This window comes from Stegostoma tigrinum, chromosome 3, assembly GCF_030684315.1.
Source record: "Stegostoma tigrinum isolate sSteTig4 chromosome 3, sSteTig4.hap1, whole genome shotgun sequence".
NCBI classification, from domain to species: Eukaryota; Metazoa; Chordata; class Chondrichthyes; order Orectolobiformes; family Stegostomatidae; genus Stegostoma; species Stegostoma tigrinum.
Genome location: NC_081356.1, coordinates 27,058,752 through 27,075,242, shown reverse-complemented (window position 1 = coordinate 27,075,242; position 16,491 = coordinate 27,058,752). Strand labels below are relative to the sequence as shown.

Here is a 16,491-nt window from a genome sequence, read left to right as displayed (position 1 = left end):
CGGATGCATATACCACATTGGCAGATGTGCAGGTGAACATCTGCTTGATATGGAAAGTCTCCTTGGGGCCTGGGATGGGGGTGAGGGAGGAGGTGTGGAGGCAAGTGTAGCACTTCCTGCAGTTGCAGGGGAAAGTGCTGGGTGTGATGGGGTGGGAGGGGAGTGTGGAGCGAACAAGGGAGTCACGGAGAGAGTGGTCTCTCCGGAAAGTAGACAAGGGTGGGGATGGAAAAATGTCTTTGGTGGTGGTGTCGGATTTTATTTGGTGGAAGTGTTGAAGGATGATGCGTTATATCCAGAGGATGTTGGGGTGGTATGTGAGGACGAGGGGGATCCTCTTTTGGCGTTTATTGCGGGGACGGGGTGTGAGGGATGAGTTGCGGGAAATACGGATGACACGGTCGAGGGTGTTCTCGACCACTCCGCGGGGGAGGTTGTGGTCCTTGAAAAACAAGGACATCTGAGATGTATGGGAGCAGATTCGGTGGAGGCAAAGGAATTGGGAATAGCAAATGGAATTTTTGCGGAAAGGTGGGTGGGAGGAGGTGTATTCTAGGTAGCTGTGTGAGTTGCTGGGCTTGAAATGGACATCAGTTTCTAGCTGGTTACCTGAGATGGAGACAGAGAGGTCCAGGAACGCGAGGGATGTCTTGGAGATAGTCCAGGTGAACATGAGGATGGGGTGGAAGGTGTTGGTGAAGTGGATGAACTGCTCGAGATCCACGTGGGAACATGAGGTGGCGCGGATATAGTCATCAATGTAACGGACGAAGAGATGGGGTTTATGGCCAGTGTAGATGTGGAAGAAGGACTGTTCCACGTAACCCACAAAGAGGTAGGCATAGCTTGGGCCCATGCAGGTACCCATGGCCACCCCCCTTTGTCTGTAGAAAGTGGTAGGAATCGAAAGAGAATTTGTTGATGGTGAGGACGTGTTCGGCCAGGCGGATGAGAGTGTCGGTGAAGCGGGACTGGTCGGTCCTGTGGGTCAGGAAGAAGCAGAGGGCCTTTAGGCCATCTGCATGGGGAATGGAGGTGTATAAGGTCTGGACATCCGTAGTAAAAATGAGGTGTTGGGGACCGGGGAATTGGAAGTTCTGGAGGAGGTGGAGGGCGTGGGTGGTGTTCCAGATGTAGGTAGAGAGTTCCTGAACTAAGGGGGAGAAAATGGAGTCCAGATAGGTGGAGATGAGTTTGGTGGGGCAGGAGGAGCCGGAGACAATGGGTTGACCAGGGCAGGCGGATTTGTGGATTTTGGGAAGGAGATAGAAGTGGGCAGTGCGGGGTTGGGGAACAGTGAGGTTGGAGGCTGTGGGTGGCAGGTCACCTGAGGTGATGAGGTTGTGGATGGTTTGGGAGATTATGGATTGGTGCTCGGGGTTGCAGTCCTGGCCCAGAGAGCAGTAGGAGGAGGTGTCGGAGAGTTGGCATCTGGCCTCAGCGATGTGGAGGTCAGTGCGCCACACTACTACTGCACCTCTCTTGTCTGCAGGTTTGATGGTGAGGTTGGGATTGAAGCGGAGGGCTGCATGTTCTGCCGGGGAGAGGTTAGAGTGGGTGAGAGAGATGGAGAGATTGAGGCAATTGATGTCTCGATGGCAGTTGGAGATGAAGAGGTTGAGGCCTTGGCTGGTTCCAGGAGGAGGGCTTGTGTTGGAGGCGGGTGAAGGGGTCAGTGGAGGGAGGGTTAGGCTCACAGTTAGAGAAGTAAGTGTGGAGGTGCAGGCGGTGGAAAAACTGCTCAATGTCCAAACATGTTTCACAAGCTTCAAAATCTCCCCTCCCTCCACTGCATCCCAAAACCAGTCCAGCTCATCCCCGCCTCCCTAACCCATTCTTCCTCTCGCCTGTCTCCTCCTCCCACCTCAAGCTGCACCTCCATTTCCTACCTACTAACCTCATCCGCCCCCTTGACCTGTCTGTCCTCCCCGGACTGACCTATCTCTTCCCTACATCCCCACCCCTTTAACTTGTCTGTCTCCTCTCCACCCATCTTCTCCTCTATCCATTTTCGATCCGCCTCTCCCTCTTTCCCTATTTATTTCAGAACTCTCTCCCCTTCCCCTTTTTCTGATGAAGGGTCTAGGCCTGAAACGTCAGCTTTTGTGCTCCTGAGATGCTGCTTGGCCTGCTGTGTTCATCCAGCTCCACACTTTGTTATCTTAGAGGACATTTGTGATGTGGTGATAGTGTCCATGCCTGTGGACCAGAAGGTCCAGGTTCAAGACCTGCTCCAGAGGTGTGAGACAATATGCTTGGAAGGGGTAATTCAAAAACATTTATTTTTAAATTAAAATCTTCGATATTCAGTGGAATGCAAGCCTAGTCTATGATACCTGTCCTTGTAATGTAATCACTGATTACTTAACGACAGAGAATTTTACATCACAGGAACTGGCAGTTTGGTCACATGATCTGTGCTAGGACTTATGCTCCACACAAACCACTTCCCATCTTACTTCATTTCATTTTACCATGACCCCTCCTTCTAATGTTTCCCTATGTTTTTAGCTGTTGCTCCTTTAATTCTATTTCACATAATGTGTGTAATTATCTTTTCCTTCACAGTTTATCCTTCAGGAAGTAGACATTACTCTTCCAGAAAATTCCATCTGGTTCGAGAGATACAAGTATGATATTCCAGTTTTTCATCTGAACGGGCAGTTTCTGATGAAGCACCAGGTTAACTTTAAAATCCTCGAGAATAGACTGGCTAAGCTGGAACAGGAATTGTATAAAAGGACGTGAGGATTTGAAGTGCAACTTGGTACAAGAAAATGTATCCACTTCTCCATTGGTATTAAGACTAAGTTCTTTTAAACAGTACTTGGTTAAAATGTGAATGCTTTAAAGTTATTTTGTTTCAAATGCTGCTGGACTTGAAGGTTATTAAATGCTTAATGTAACATTTTTAGAAGAAACATAGTTGACTCTTGTTGCAGTAGCATTGTGCCATTCACAAACTAGCTTTGTGTACATGAATTTGATATTGTTCTAACTTCCTGCAGCTTTTTAATTTTTCCAAACTATTTCCAAGATATTAATTTGTGATCATTTATGCATAATGGACAACATAGTACACAAGAATGGGAGGCTATTTAGCCCATCAATCCTCTTCAACTATTCAATTAGATCGGCTGTTCTGTACTCGGATTCCTTTTACCTCCTGTTTGTATATCCTTATTTGACAGAGTTCTGAGGAAGGGTCACTGGACCTGAAACGTTAACTCTGTTTTCTCCTCCACAAATGCTGTCAGACCTGCTGAGCTTTTCCAGCAACTTTGTTTTTGGTCCTGATTTACAGCATCCGCTGTTCTTTTGGTTTTGACAGCGTTCTGTCAATTTCAAATGAAGGTGAAATACTATGGATACTGAGACCACAACTCCTGAAGAAGAGGAAGTGTCATACTGGACTTGAAATGTTTACTTTGTATTTCTCTGTCGACAGATGCTGACAGACCTGTTGATTCTCTCTCCAGTATTCTCTGTGTTTGTTTCTGTCATTCTCAGTCTTGTTGGATTTCAGTTGACAACTACCATTCATTGTGAGGAAGAGGCATTCCAGATTTACCTCCACAACCTCATATGAAGGAAAATTGCCTGACATCACTCTTGAATGGGCTAGCTCTAACCTTTCATTCTGCCCCTTTGTACTGGATCTCTCTTTTGTACCACCCGTGACCTCATCCGTCTGTATCATAAATATGTTGAGTCAGCTGAAACACCTTGATCGCCAAAGGTCTTCCAAGTTCAAATGAATATGGCTTAGTCTGTGCAACCAGTTCTTTCAAAGAATGGTCACTTCACAAAAGAAAGCCATTCAGCCCATCATGTTTCTTTGGGCTCTCCAAAGGAGCTCTTTACCTTTTGCCATTCTCTGCTGCTCCGTGGAGCCCTTCACATTCTTCATTTTCAAATAGTGATCAATTTCATAAGACCATTTGCCCTAGGAGCAGGAGTAGGCCATACAGGCCACATTGAGTTTGCTCTGCCATTCAATGAAATCATGGCTGACCTGATAAATCCTCAACTGGACTTTCCTCCCTTTTCCCCATACCCCCTGTATTCCTGTACTAATTAATAACCTGTCTGTCACTGCCATGAACCTATTTCATGACCCTATCTCAAAAACCCTTTGCAATAAAGAATCCCACAGATTCACTGGCCTCAGAAGAAATTCTTGCTCTTAAAAAAGTGCTCCCTTATTCTGAAATTGTGCCGCCTGGTCCAGGACTCTCCCACGGCAGGAAGCCACCTTTCTGCCTGTACCTTGTAGAGTCCTCTCAGAATCTTGCATGTCTCAATGATTGTGTAAAGGAATCGAGAGCTGGTATTGGGGAGAGGATGGAGCTGCTGGTAGGATTGGAAGTTGAATCAGGAGAAGTGGGAAAGGCAATTGTTTATTTTCTCTGTCTCTGTCTCTGTCTCTCTCTCTCTCTCTCTCTCTCTCTCTGTCTCTCTCTCTCTCCCCGCCCCACTCCCCCGCCACATCAAGTGTTGGGTCACGGTGGAATGTTCTTCGGAGGGTCAGTGTGGACGCAATGGGTCGATTGGCCTGTTTTCACACTGTAGGGATTCTATGATTGTAAGGTTGCCACTGCAGAGAGTACAGGCCCAACCTCCTCATCCTGTTCGCATGAGCAAATCCCTCCTTGGGACTGCCTCCAGTGCCAGCATATCTTTGATTAGAGAAGGAGCCCAAAACTGTTCACAGCATTCCAGCTGTGGTCTGACTAGTGCCTTGTATAGCTTTAGCAAGACCTCCCTATTTTTATTCATTTCTCTCCCAAATTTCTGCTGAACTTGTATGCTAGTTTTTTGTGATTTATGCATGGGGACTCCATAGCTTTCTGCACTCTTACTCCTTTTAAATAATATTTAATTCCTCAGTTCTTCTTGCCAAATTGCATAATGCCAACATTTTCCCATCTGCCAACTTTTTGACCACTCATTTGACCTGTCTGGATCCCTATTCCTTGTCTTCCTTGTGTCATCAGCAAATTTAGCAATAGTACGTTCACTTTCCTCATCCAAGTTAACACATGTTGGAAATAATTGTGATCCAAGCACTGATTAAATTCCATTAATTTCAGGTTGCAATCCTGAGAATTCTTTCTTCACCATCACCCACTTCCCACCCATACACCCACCCCAATCTAGTCCCAGAGCTGCTTAGCTTAGAATCAGTGACTTTCAATGCAATTATGGTCCATCAATAATCACTCTACTCATGGAAGGAATGACGTCATCGAATCATAGAGTACAGAAGAGGCCCTTCAGCCCATGTATCACCAAAAATAAACAACTATCTACACTGGTCCCACTTGCCTATACTAGGCCCCAGCCTTAATTGTTATGACATTTCAGATACTCATCCAGATATTGTTTAAATGTTGAAAGATCTCCCGCCTCAACTTTATTCTGAGGCAGTGCATTCCGGATCCCCACTACCCCTGGGTAGAAAGGTTTTTCCTCAATCCCCTCTAAACCTCCTGCCTTTTAAAATTGCCCCCCCCCCCCGCTTGATATTGACCTTTCAACTAAGAGGAAAAGCTGCTTTCTATTCAACTAATGCCTCCCATGGTCTTATACACCCTTCTCTACTCTGAACAAAAACAACCTGAGCTTATACAGCCTGTCTTCATAGTGGAAAGTTTCATCCCAAATGCTTGGTGAATCTCCATTGCACCCCATCCAGTGCTGTAGTATGGTGACCAGAACTACACACACATCTCCAGCTGTGGCCTAACCAAAATTCTGTACAACTCCAAATGACCTCTATGCCACGATTTATTTTTAATCTACCTGTTACTTGTTCTTATGATGTAGGTAGTACTAATATAGCTGCATCCATCTTTTGACTAGTTTCTTGGAGCCAGATGATGAAGGAGCTCTGTGAAAGATGCTTGGTTTATATCTTGGAATTATGCAAAACTAGTATTTAGAGTGTGGTAATGAATAGAAGTTCCAGTCTGCTGGAAATACTCAGAGTTGTTTTATCCTGATAGATTTGTTTTTGGATGAATGAGCAACAGTCCAAACATGCATACATACAAACATATAAATTCGGACCAGGAGTAGGCAGTTCAGCTTCCCAGGCCTACTCCACTAAGAAATATCTGATATGAAGAAAACAGAAAAAAACTTGCAGCAAACATTTGCCAGTTTAATCCTAGAGATGGCAATACTGATACATAAGGAGACATTAATTCAGTTGAGGAAGGGTCACCGGACCCAAAATGTTAACTCTGTTTTTCTCTTCACAGGTGCTGCCAAACCTGCTGAGCTTTTCCAGCAACTTCTGTTTTTGTTCCTGATTCACAGTATCTGCAATTTTTGTTTAAGATTTTATTTAGGATCCTATTCACTGCAGTTTACAAGAATGAGAGAGTGATCTCTTTAGAAAGCTACAAAATTCTAAAAGGATTAGACAGGTTGGATGCAGGGAGAATGTTCCTAATAGAACCAAAAACAGAAGTTGCTGGAAAAGTTCAGTTGGTCTGGCAGCATGTGTGAAGAAAAAGTCAGAGTTAATGTTTCAGGTCCGGTGACCCTTCCTTCAGAACTCATTCAGTTACTGGACCCGAAACATTAACTCTTGATTTTTTTTCCTTACAGATGCTGCCAGACCTGATGAGCTATTCCAGCAACTTTAGTTTTTATTCCTGATTTACAGCATCCACAGTTGTTTCTCTTTTGGGATATTCCCGATATTGGTGGGGGGAGGGAGTTCAGAATTAGGGGTCATCGCTTGAAGATAAGGGGTAAACCTTCTTATGATTGAAATGAGGAGAAATTTCATCACCCAGAGTGGTGAGCTTGTGAATTTACTACCACAGAGAGTGGTTGAGCCCAAAACATTGTGTGTTTTTAAGAAGGAGTTCGATTATACTCTTGTGGCTAAAGGGATCAAGGAGAATGCGGGTGGGAGACAGGGATTAGAATACTGAAGTTGATGATTGACCATTATCATATTCAATGACACAACCATAATCATATTGAATGGTGGAGCAGCATGAGGAGTCAAATGACTCCTACCTTTAGATTTTTCTGTGGATGATCTCAAATATATGGAGAGTTGAAGAGACCATTCAGGCGAAGATTAAAATAGATTAGTCTGGAAATAGTAGAAAAACTGAAGAGAGTTTCAGTTGCAGGCAAGGTTATCTTTTTTTAAATGAATGAAAAATTATATTTTAAATTCAATATTGGAAAGTATCTTTGAAATGGTGATGAAGATTGGGAATAAATTGCTTGGCTGTGAAATGGAGGTAAGTAGGAATGTTCAAACATAACTGGTGAGTGGATATACTTGAGAGAGAGGTTTTATTGGACTATATGACCTCTTCTGGCTCGAAAGGCCGTTTAGGACTGAGATGAGGAGAAGTTTCTTCATCCTAAGAGTAGTGATACTCTCCCCACTTCAAGGCTCCTTATAGCTCCTGTGTCAACTTAGGTCCTAATTCATTCTAACCCACTGACCATCCTTTACCCTTACGCACCCCCATGTTTGGTCACTCAGTATCCACCATGGACCTCAGAAGCTGTGAGATATTTTAAAACAAAATACTCTCAATGCTGGAGATCTGAAATTAAAACAGATAGTGCTGGAAAAACTGTTGGGCAGCATCTGTGGAGAAAGAAATAAGACTTCTAGAATACAGTTACTCCTCTTCAGAACTAAACCCATAATAATTCCTTGGAGCTGTTACTCAGAGTCATCGAGTTGTACAGCATGCAAACAGACCCTTCAGTCCAACTCGTCCATACTGACCTGATATCCTAGATAAATCTAGTCCCATTTGCCAACAAATGGCCCATATCCCTCTAAACCCTTCCTATTTATATACCCCTCAGATGTCTTTTGAATGTTGTAATTGTACCAGCCTCTTCCACTTCCTCTGGCAGCTCCATACATGCACAATTCTTTACGTGAAAAAGTTGCCCTTTAGATCTCTTATGAATCTTTGCCCTCTCACCTTAAACCTGTACCCTCTAGTTGTGAACTTCCCTACTCCAGGGAAAAGACCCGGCCTATTTACCCTAACCATGCCCCTCATGACTTTGTAAACCTCAATAAGGTCACCACTCAGCCTCTGACGCTCCAGAGGAAATAGCCCCAGTCTATTCAGCCTCTCCTTATAGCTCAGACCCTCCAACCCTGGCAACATACTCAAACTATGAGTTTACAGCTCTCTTCCCAGTGTATTAAGTATAGGTTGTGAAAGCTGTCAAACAGGAATGATAGAGTCACACAGTACAGAAACAGACCCTTCAGTCCAGTTCGTTCATGCCATCCAAGTTTCCCAAACTAAATTAGTCCCATTTGCCTGCATTTGGCCCATATCCCTGTCTCCTAGTCCTGTACCTGTCCAAATGTCTTAAATGTTGTAACTGTACCTGCATCTACCACTTCCTCTGGCAGTTCCTTCCACATACAAACCATCCTCTTTGTGAAAAAGTTGTCCCTCAGGTCCTTTTTTAAATCTTTCTCCTCTCATTAAAAATGTGCCCTCCAGTTTCAAACTCGAGGGAAAAGAGCTTTACTATTCACTGCATCAATGCCCCTCATGATTTTATAAACCTCTGGAAGGTCATCCCTCAACTTTCAATGTTCTAGTGGAAAAAGTCCCAGTCCATCCAGCCTCTCCTTTTAACTCAAACCCTCCAGTCCTGGCAACATCCTTGTAAATCTCTCTGAGCTCACTGCAATTTAATAATATCCTTCCTATTAACCAGTACCGTACACAGTACTCCAAAAGTGTCTTCGGGTCGTGTCAACAAATAGCCATTGAAAGTAAGAGCATGGATTCTTTCATCTCAGAGACAGGACAGGCATTTTTTCTGAAAACTTAGAGTGGGGGATTTAACAGTTCCACAGATGGTATCCACTTTGTATGAGTGTCGAGCCAAATTTTTTTTTACAAATTATTACAAATAATTTGTAATTATTACAAATTATCACTCATGGCGGGATAAGGGAATCACCCTGCTCAGTTCACCCCCCCCCCATCCTCAAAACCATGAATTACAGCCTGTCCCTTTCCTCCGCTTCAAAATAGGATCTATCAGACATGGGGACATGGCCCCCAATGCTATGTTGGATAAGTTGCAGAGTCTAAATAATTTCACAAAGATGCAAGCCTCTAGATCGACTCATTGTTAACTAAAAGACTGTTACCATTGCCTGTAAACACAAGTGTTGCATACATCCTTCTCCATTGAATAATCTAGGCCTTCCTTTGATCTGTTACTGTCAAACCACCCAGGCGTACTGCCATACGGACTTCAAAACAGTCACATGAACTCCCGTCATTGATCTAGTTTTAAAATTATATTCCCAAAATATAATCCCCTCATAAACCTCAATCCTAAAACCAGGATGAGGCATTTAACAGACAAAATTGCAAGCCTCAGTACGATGATCTGAGTAACTTTCTATGCTGATTCATGCTGAGTGTGAGGGGAGAGCACTCCAATGCTTGGTAAAAGAAAATCAGATGTAATTCTGATAGAGTAAAGAAGGAGATGTTGTTTATACTGGCAGAAGGGTCAATAACCCGATGAAATTTAAGATCATTACCTTTGTCCAAAATTTGGCTCCCCATATCCTAACTTGCAGAAGGCTCCCTTTATTCGTCAGCCTAGGGGCTTCACTGATCTTTGTTGATTTCCAGTCAAGCAATGCCTCATTTTTAAAATTTCCGCCTTGTTTTTGAATCCCTCCCTCATCTCATTACACCATTTGCACCCACTGACTTTCTCCAGCCTCGTACCCCCCCCCCCCCCCCCCACAATCTCTAATCTCCTTCATTTCTTGTGTATAGAACATCTGCAATTTTAAGTGTTCTCAATGTCTTAAATTGGCTGGGCCTAAACTCCGAAATTTCTTCCCAAAAACCTCCTCCTCCCTCACTTAAGATGCTTCTTAAAATCTACCTCTTTGATCCAGGGCAGCACAGTAGTTAGCACTGCTGCCTCACAGTGCCAGAGACCAGAGTTTGCTGACTGTCTGTGTGGAGTTTGCACATTCTCCCCGTGTCTGTGTGGGTTTCCACCGGGTGCTCCGGTTTCCTCCCACTGCCCAAAGATATGCAGGCTAACGTGGGTTGGCGTGCTAAATTGCCCACACTGTCCAGGATTACAGGGATAGGGTCTGGGTGGAATGTTCTTCGGAGGGTTAGTATGGACTTGATGGACTGAATGGCTGTTTCCCTGCTACTGCTATTCTATGATGGTTGTGGTGCCCTGTCCTAATATCTTGTAATGTGGCTTGGGGTTACATTTTGCCAGAAACTCTTCCATGAAACACCATGTGACGTTTTATCACGTCAGAAGGTGCTCTCGAATTGTGGGTTGTTGGTGTTGATAAAAGAGCCTTATTCCGAACACAGAAAAAATCAAAGAACTGCACATGCTGGAAACCTGAATCAAAAGCAGAAATTGCTGGAGTAACTCAACAGGTCTAGCAACATCTGTGGAAGGAAAGCAGTTAACATTTCAGGTCCAGTGACCCTTCTTCAGACTCAGTTGTAGCTAGGAAAAGGTAAGTACGTATGCTGAAGATGGTTGGGTGGGTGGTAAGGGAGTAAAGGACAGGTGGAGAGGGAGCCCAGAGAGAGAGAGACAGCGAGCGAGCGTGCAACAGTTGGCCAAACAAAGGAATGGGTAAGGTCAGCCCAGATGAATCAATAGCTGCTAATGAGCACCATTAGTAAGTGACAGTGGGATGGTTGTGGTAGCACAGCATGTGATATCAAGACCAAGTGTGTGGGAAGGGTAAAGCACATGGAAGAGGGTGCTCAGGCCCCTAAAATTATTGAACTTTAACTTAATATTGAATCCTGAAGACGGCAGGGTCCCCAAGCAGAAAATGAGATGCTTTTTTCCAGCTTGTGCTAAACTTTGCTGGAGTACTGCAGCAAGTCTGGGACAGAGACGATGGCCAGAGAACACAGTGCTGTCTTGAAGTGGCAGGTAACAGGAAGCTCAAGGACAATTTTGCAGACAAAACATAGACATTTGGCAAAACGGTCACCCAGTTTGTGTTTCATTTCCCCAGTGGAGACGAGACCATGTTGTGAGCTGTGAACACAGTAGACCAGATTGAGTGAAGAATAGGTAAATCACTGCTTCACCTGGAGGGTGTGTCTGGGGCCTGGGATAGTGAGGAGGGAGGACCTAAACGGGCAGATGTTACATCTTCTGTGATTGCATGGAAAGATGCCCTGGGGTGGAGGTGAGGTTTTGGGGTTGGGGGAGTGGACTAGAGCATCACAGAGGCAATTATCCCTTCAGATGGCTGATAAGGTCTCCAATAAAGATTCCTTCTTATTCTCCCAGTTTGTCCATATGTCACATCTGTTCCAATGATGCCAGCTTCCACCGGGGGAGCCTCAGAAATGTCTTTCTTCTTCCTCAACCAAGGATTCCCCATCACCATGGTTGACAAAGCTATCAGATATGTCCAATACATCTCCTGCCCCTCCACCACACCCTTGCCCATCTTCAGCATGCATACCAACCTTTAGCTACGGTCAATTCTGAAGAAGGGCCAACTGGTCCTGAAATATTGGCTCTGCTTTCCCTCCATAGATCCTGCTAGGCCTGGTGAGTTTCTCCAGCAACTTTTTTTTGTTTCATTAATCTGAATACCTTCATCAGTCTCTTCTTTACCTTCTCAATTCCAATGAGAACAATCCCGGCTTCCAAAAGCGATGAGATCAAATGAGAATGAGGATGCTCAGTCGCGTTTCCAGCAAGTACCTGTGGGTGGTGCTGTTTGTACCTGCAGTACTGCTGCTTGTCTGCTGGTGGTGCTGCTGCATCTGAACTGCCACTCCAATGAATTGTTGACAGAAGCAGAATGTGCTGGAAATACATAGCATCTCTGGCAGCATCTGTGCAGAGAATCAACATTTCAGATCGATCATTTAACTCTGCAAAACTTCCCTTTTTTGTATTTATCCAATTCGCTTTTGAAAGTTACTACTGAATGCCTTAGATGTGACGTAGCTTCCACAGTAAGAGAAATGTTCCATGTTTGGGAGGATTTCTCCATTGATCTTAATGGAGAGATGGACCAGAACTTGACCTTGGGCGAGTTGGTAAAGGATTTGAGCCTTCTTGAGGTTGAGGCTGAATCCAGTTCTAAGGCTGACATCAGTGTGGAGATTCAACGTCACATCTGATCAGTGACTGCAACATTTGAGCGCATAAGGATGAGAGTCTTTGATATCTGTGCTGATAACCAGTATCCATGTGCATAAGGCAGTCATCCTTCAAACCCTTCTATATGGCTGTGAAACTTGGACCTCATATAGATGTCACCTCAAGACCCTTGAGAAGTACCATCAATGCTGTTTGAGACAGACAGACTAATGTCAGCATCCGAAACCAACCCCAATGGGCCTGTCAGGTTGTAATGATGCCCAAGCTCCAGCTACCACCAGTTTTTTTTTGGCCACCTCAAGGTCGGTTCTCGAACAAGAGGACAAAAGAAGCATTTCAAAGACTCCTTGATGGCTTCACCCATTGAATTGCAATGTAGATCTCAATGCAATTCCTCCAGAAGAAACCAAGTTGGAGGAAACTCCTGTACAAAGAAATGCAAATCTTTGAGAATGTCAATCAACAAGAGGAAATATGGAAAATGGTAAGAATAGAAATTTATTGTCATGTGTACTTTTACATAAAAAATACAATGAAAAGTTTTATAAGTCATCTGACCACAGTACCTAGATTAATGACAGAAATCATACATAATAATTTAAAACAGTAAAATTAAGACAAAGTTCTGCACAGATCAGTTAATGGCTCCTGGGCCTGGGGGAGGCTGAGTAAGGAATGATGATTCCCCCGATGCCATGCTGGGTGAGACAGCAATGTCGGGCTGCTGGAAAACTGGGCCAGAAGCCTCCGCCAGAGAAGACCACCATGCCAGGCCGAGACTCTACTCCTGGACAAGATGGCTTGCTGGACTACTGGAAAGCCTGGCAGCCAGAACCGAAGACAACCTCCACGCCAGGCCAAAGCAGTCAAGCCAGATGCTGGAAGCCACCTCGACGCTGGGCTGGGAGAAGACTCCTGCTCACCATCCGACGCTCCTCCAGATGCTGCTGTCGATCCACCCTCCGTCCCTTTCGCTGATACTTCTGCTGCTTCACGCCTAGCTATGGACTTGGAGCCTCGGCCCAGCTTGCGAACTCGGGCCGGGGGAGTCAGCCCAGGACCTGGACTGGGATGGAGCCGTGTCCGGTCCGTCCTGGCATTGCTGCCACTGTGGATAAAGGCCTCCTCTATCACCCACCACTGTCCAGGCTTTAAAGAAAAAAAGAGACAAGTAAGACTGCAGGATTTTGAAGCCAGGTTAGTCAAAAAGGAAGGGTAAAGTCTGCAAGATGGCCAAGGGGAGTGAGTCACTTACCTCTTGCGCATTGGACTCAGAGGGACTGATGGAAATTTAGCGCAAGCTGGACCCCAACCCTGGTTGATTCCCTATCCCTTGCACAAACACTAGAGGAACAGAGGAGCAGAAGAATGGCAGACCACTGAGTGGGAGAAATCCTAAGGAAATATCTGAAGATGAATTGGCCCAAAAACTGCTATGAGTTAGAATTAGGTCGGGGGTCTGAAGGGCAAAATTATTGTGTGGTGGGTAGTTGGTGGAGGAGAAGTTGGAAGGGCGGCGATGCTTATAAAGATCGATAAGCATATCTCCAAATGTAGTAAGGCTCTAGCAATAGCCAACTGTATGGAACAAGTGAAGGGAGAGAAGTTGCAAATGCAAAGCTTAAGGAAGAGCTAGGGAATGCAAAAAGCAGAATGAAGCAAATGCAGGCCAAAATTCAAGAGCAGGAACAGATGTACCAGGCAAATTTGCTGCACACAGGGTAGTTTCTAGCCCAGGAAGAGGAGGTCTGTGGGAGAATAATATGCGATCTGAGATGGTCACACAGCCAGAAATGCTGTGACTGAACTAGAAATGGAGTAATTTGCAGGCAGCGATCACCGCTTCCTGCCAAGTAAAACAAGAAAGTCAAGTCTGGGCTGCAGATCACTCAAAGTGCCAGCGTTAGATTGATTGTTTAAAGTTTCGATTTGTGGTCCAAACAGGGATTGTGTGCGCCTTTAGGGCAGAAGAGATGGACTGGGGGAACATAGAGGAAGAAGTACATTGGCATGCTGAGAACGAAGAGGTTTGGGGACCTCACCTCCCTTCTAGGAGGAACCCCTACTCTCAGCACCCCCCAACACACTCAGCAGCTCCAGGCCTGTTTTGCCATCCGGTACCAACAAAGCCACTCTCCGTCAGTGAGACAGGCGCATGGCTGCCAGTATCCCAAGTGGATAAGGTTGTTAAAAAAGCATATGGTGTTTTGGCTTTCATTAACAGGGGCATCAAGTTTAAGAGCCATGAGGTTATGCTGCAGCTCTACAAAACCCTGGTGAGACCACACTTGGAATATTGTGTCCAGTTCTGGTTGCCGTATTATAGGAAAGATGTGGAGGCTTTGGAGAGGGTGCAAAGAATGTTTACCAGGATGCTGCCTGGACTGGAGGGCTTGTCTTACGAGGAGAAGTTGACTGAGCTCGGACTTTTCTCTCTGGAGAGAAGGAGGAAGAGAGGTGACCTGATCGAGGTGTACAAGGTAATGAGAGGGATGGATAGAATCGATAGCCAGAGACTTTTCCCCAGGGCAGGATTGACTGCCACGAAGGGTCATAGTTTTAAGGTGTTAGGAGGAAGGTATAGAGGAGACGTCAGAGGGAGGTTCGTCACACAGAGAGTTGAGAGCGCATGGAATAGTTTGCCAGTGGTAATCGTGGAAGCGGAGTCATTAGTGACATTTAAACGACTGCTGGACATGCACATGGACAGCAGTGAATTGGGGGGAATGTAGGTCAGGTTATTTTATTTTTGGATTAGGAATATTCTACGGCACAACATCATGGGCCAAAGGGCCTGTACTGTGCTGTACCTTTCTATGTTCTATCATCGGTATGCTCACATTCTTAATGGCACAACCAGCAGATAACCCAAAAAAGTCCCTACCTTCAAACCCACCCTTGGACCCCTATTCTTCGACAACTCCCACCAATACAGAATTTTGCACAGGCTGGGCGACCCTGAGGGAATCAAGCTGATGTTAATGTGCTTGAGGCCCTCAGTCCTCTCTGCTTTGCTGCATCCACAAAACCATGGACAGAGAGGAACTCAACAATGTGAAAACCGCGTTTTTAACCACGGTCAGTCACAGTAGAGGGGCCCCCACAGTATGGCAAATGAAAGAAGAAAACCTGACCGCATTCGCCAGGAGCTTATGGATGCAGTTCACTGCTGTCATTGGGCAGCTGGACAGAATCCAGCTCATGGTGGAGAATAGGACAGTTAGTGTAGGAGCCTCATCTTCCACGTTACCGAAGAGAGCAGGAAATCCTGCCATAATTTTTGACGTTGCTGTTGCTACACACACACACACAGATATGGCCGCTCTGGAGAATGGCCCATGCTTGGGAAAAGGAGGTCCAGAGATTGGAAAGAGCCAGGCCCAGCAAGGCTGGAAAGGAGAACCCTCTCACACTAAATTCCAACCGTGGCCAAATACGGGGCAACGAAGGGGGAGGATAGAAATAGAGAGGGAAAGCTGCAGTTCCCACCCCAATAGGGTAAAGTCGGGACCAATCATCACAGGGCAGGTGCACCAGCTGTGACTGGATTGGCCATTACTCTGGAGAGTGCTCCACCCACAAGCACGGGAGCAAACCAGAGGTACTCTGCCATACCACTGGAGTGACCTGTGAGTGAATCGCATTTATAGACAGCAGCTTAGAAAGGTTGTCCAGTAGGACAGCACCACCTGGAACATAGTGCCACCCTTTGTGCTGATGTTCGTCAGAAAGTCTTGACCTCCACAGGAGTCACTCCCCCTCCTCAATCCTAATGACTGGACAGCACATGGGGTTTGCACTCCTGCTGGGCATGGATACATCTGAACCAGAATTCTCAGCTCTTATCCACTGAAGGACAGTCAAGGTGTGGCTGAACAATGTCCATGTTGCCCTAAAAGACAGCTGCTGTTAGGATGGATCAGAAAGAGAGACAATGTAAAGCCTACTTTGATGGCAAAGTCAACTGAGTCCAGAATAGGGCAAAAGGTCATGCTCCAGATCTTCCAGCCAGGAATATTCCTGTTCCTCAGGTACTCAGTGGCAGGGATCCCAATGGATACCATGACTTTGACCTCAACGATCGATTGACTGATAACCAGAAAACTTTCTAGAAAGATGCAGCAGGGAGGGATAAGAGGGGACACCTAGTGGCCATTCCCTCATTGAACACTCAGTCTGGCCCAGCAGCGGATCTCTGACCACCTGGAGAGAGGGAGAGGAGACAACCGTGTACAAGGCTAATCTTCACCAAGTTCATCAAAGCTGACTACATAGCCTGGCTAAGTTTCACTGTGCAGGTAATACCTGGTCTGGTAGCCT

The 16,491-nt window shown here is 45.5% G+C and overlaps 1 protein-coding gene across 11 annotated transcripts in view; it reads left to right on the top strand.

The window, feature by feature from the left end:
* Window positions 1-16,491, top strand: part of c3h5orf63 (chromosome 3 C5orf63 homolog) — a 51,979-nt gene that overhangs the window by 15,000 nt on the left and 20,488 nt on the right. For 5 of the 11 annotated variants that reach the window (XR_009444310.1, XM_048528151.2, XM_048528147.2 and 2 more), the window contains exon 4: window positions 2,569-2,797. Coding sequence is in view for 10 of the 11 variants with exons in the window: in XM_048528151.2 (XP_048384108.1) it covers window positions 2,569-2,748 (180 nt within the window). In the remaining variant the exon portion in view is untranslated. Of the gene's footprint in view, window positions 1-2,568; window positions 4,161-6,618; window positions 6,713-16,491 lie in introns of those variants that run through there. The other 6 variants (XM_048528145.2, XM_048528152.2, XM_048528154.2 and 3 more) reach the window with 2 other exon arrangements.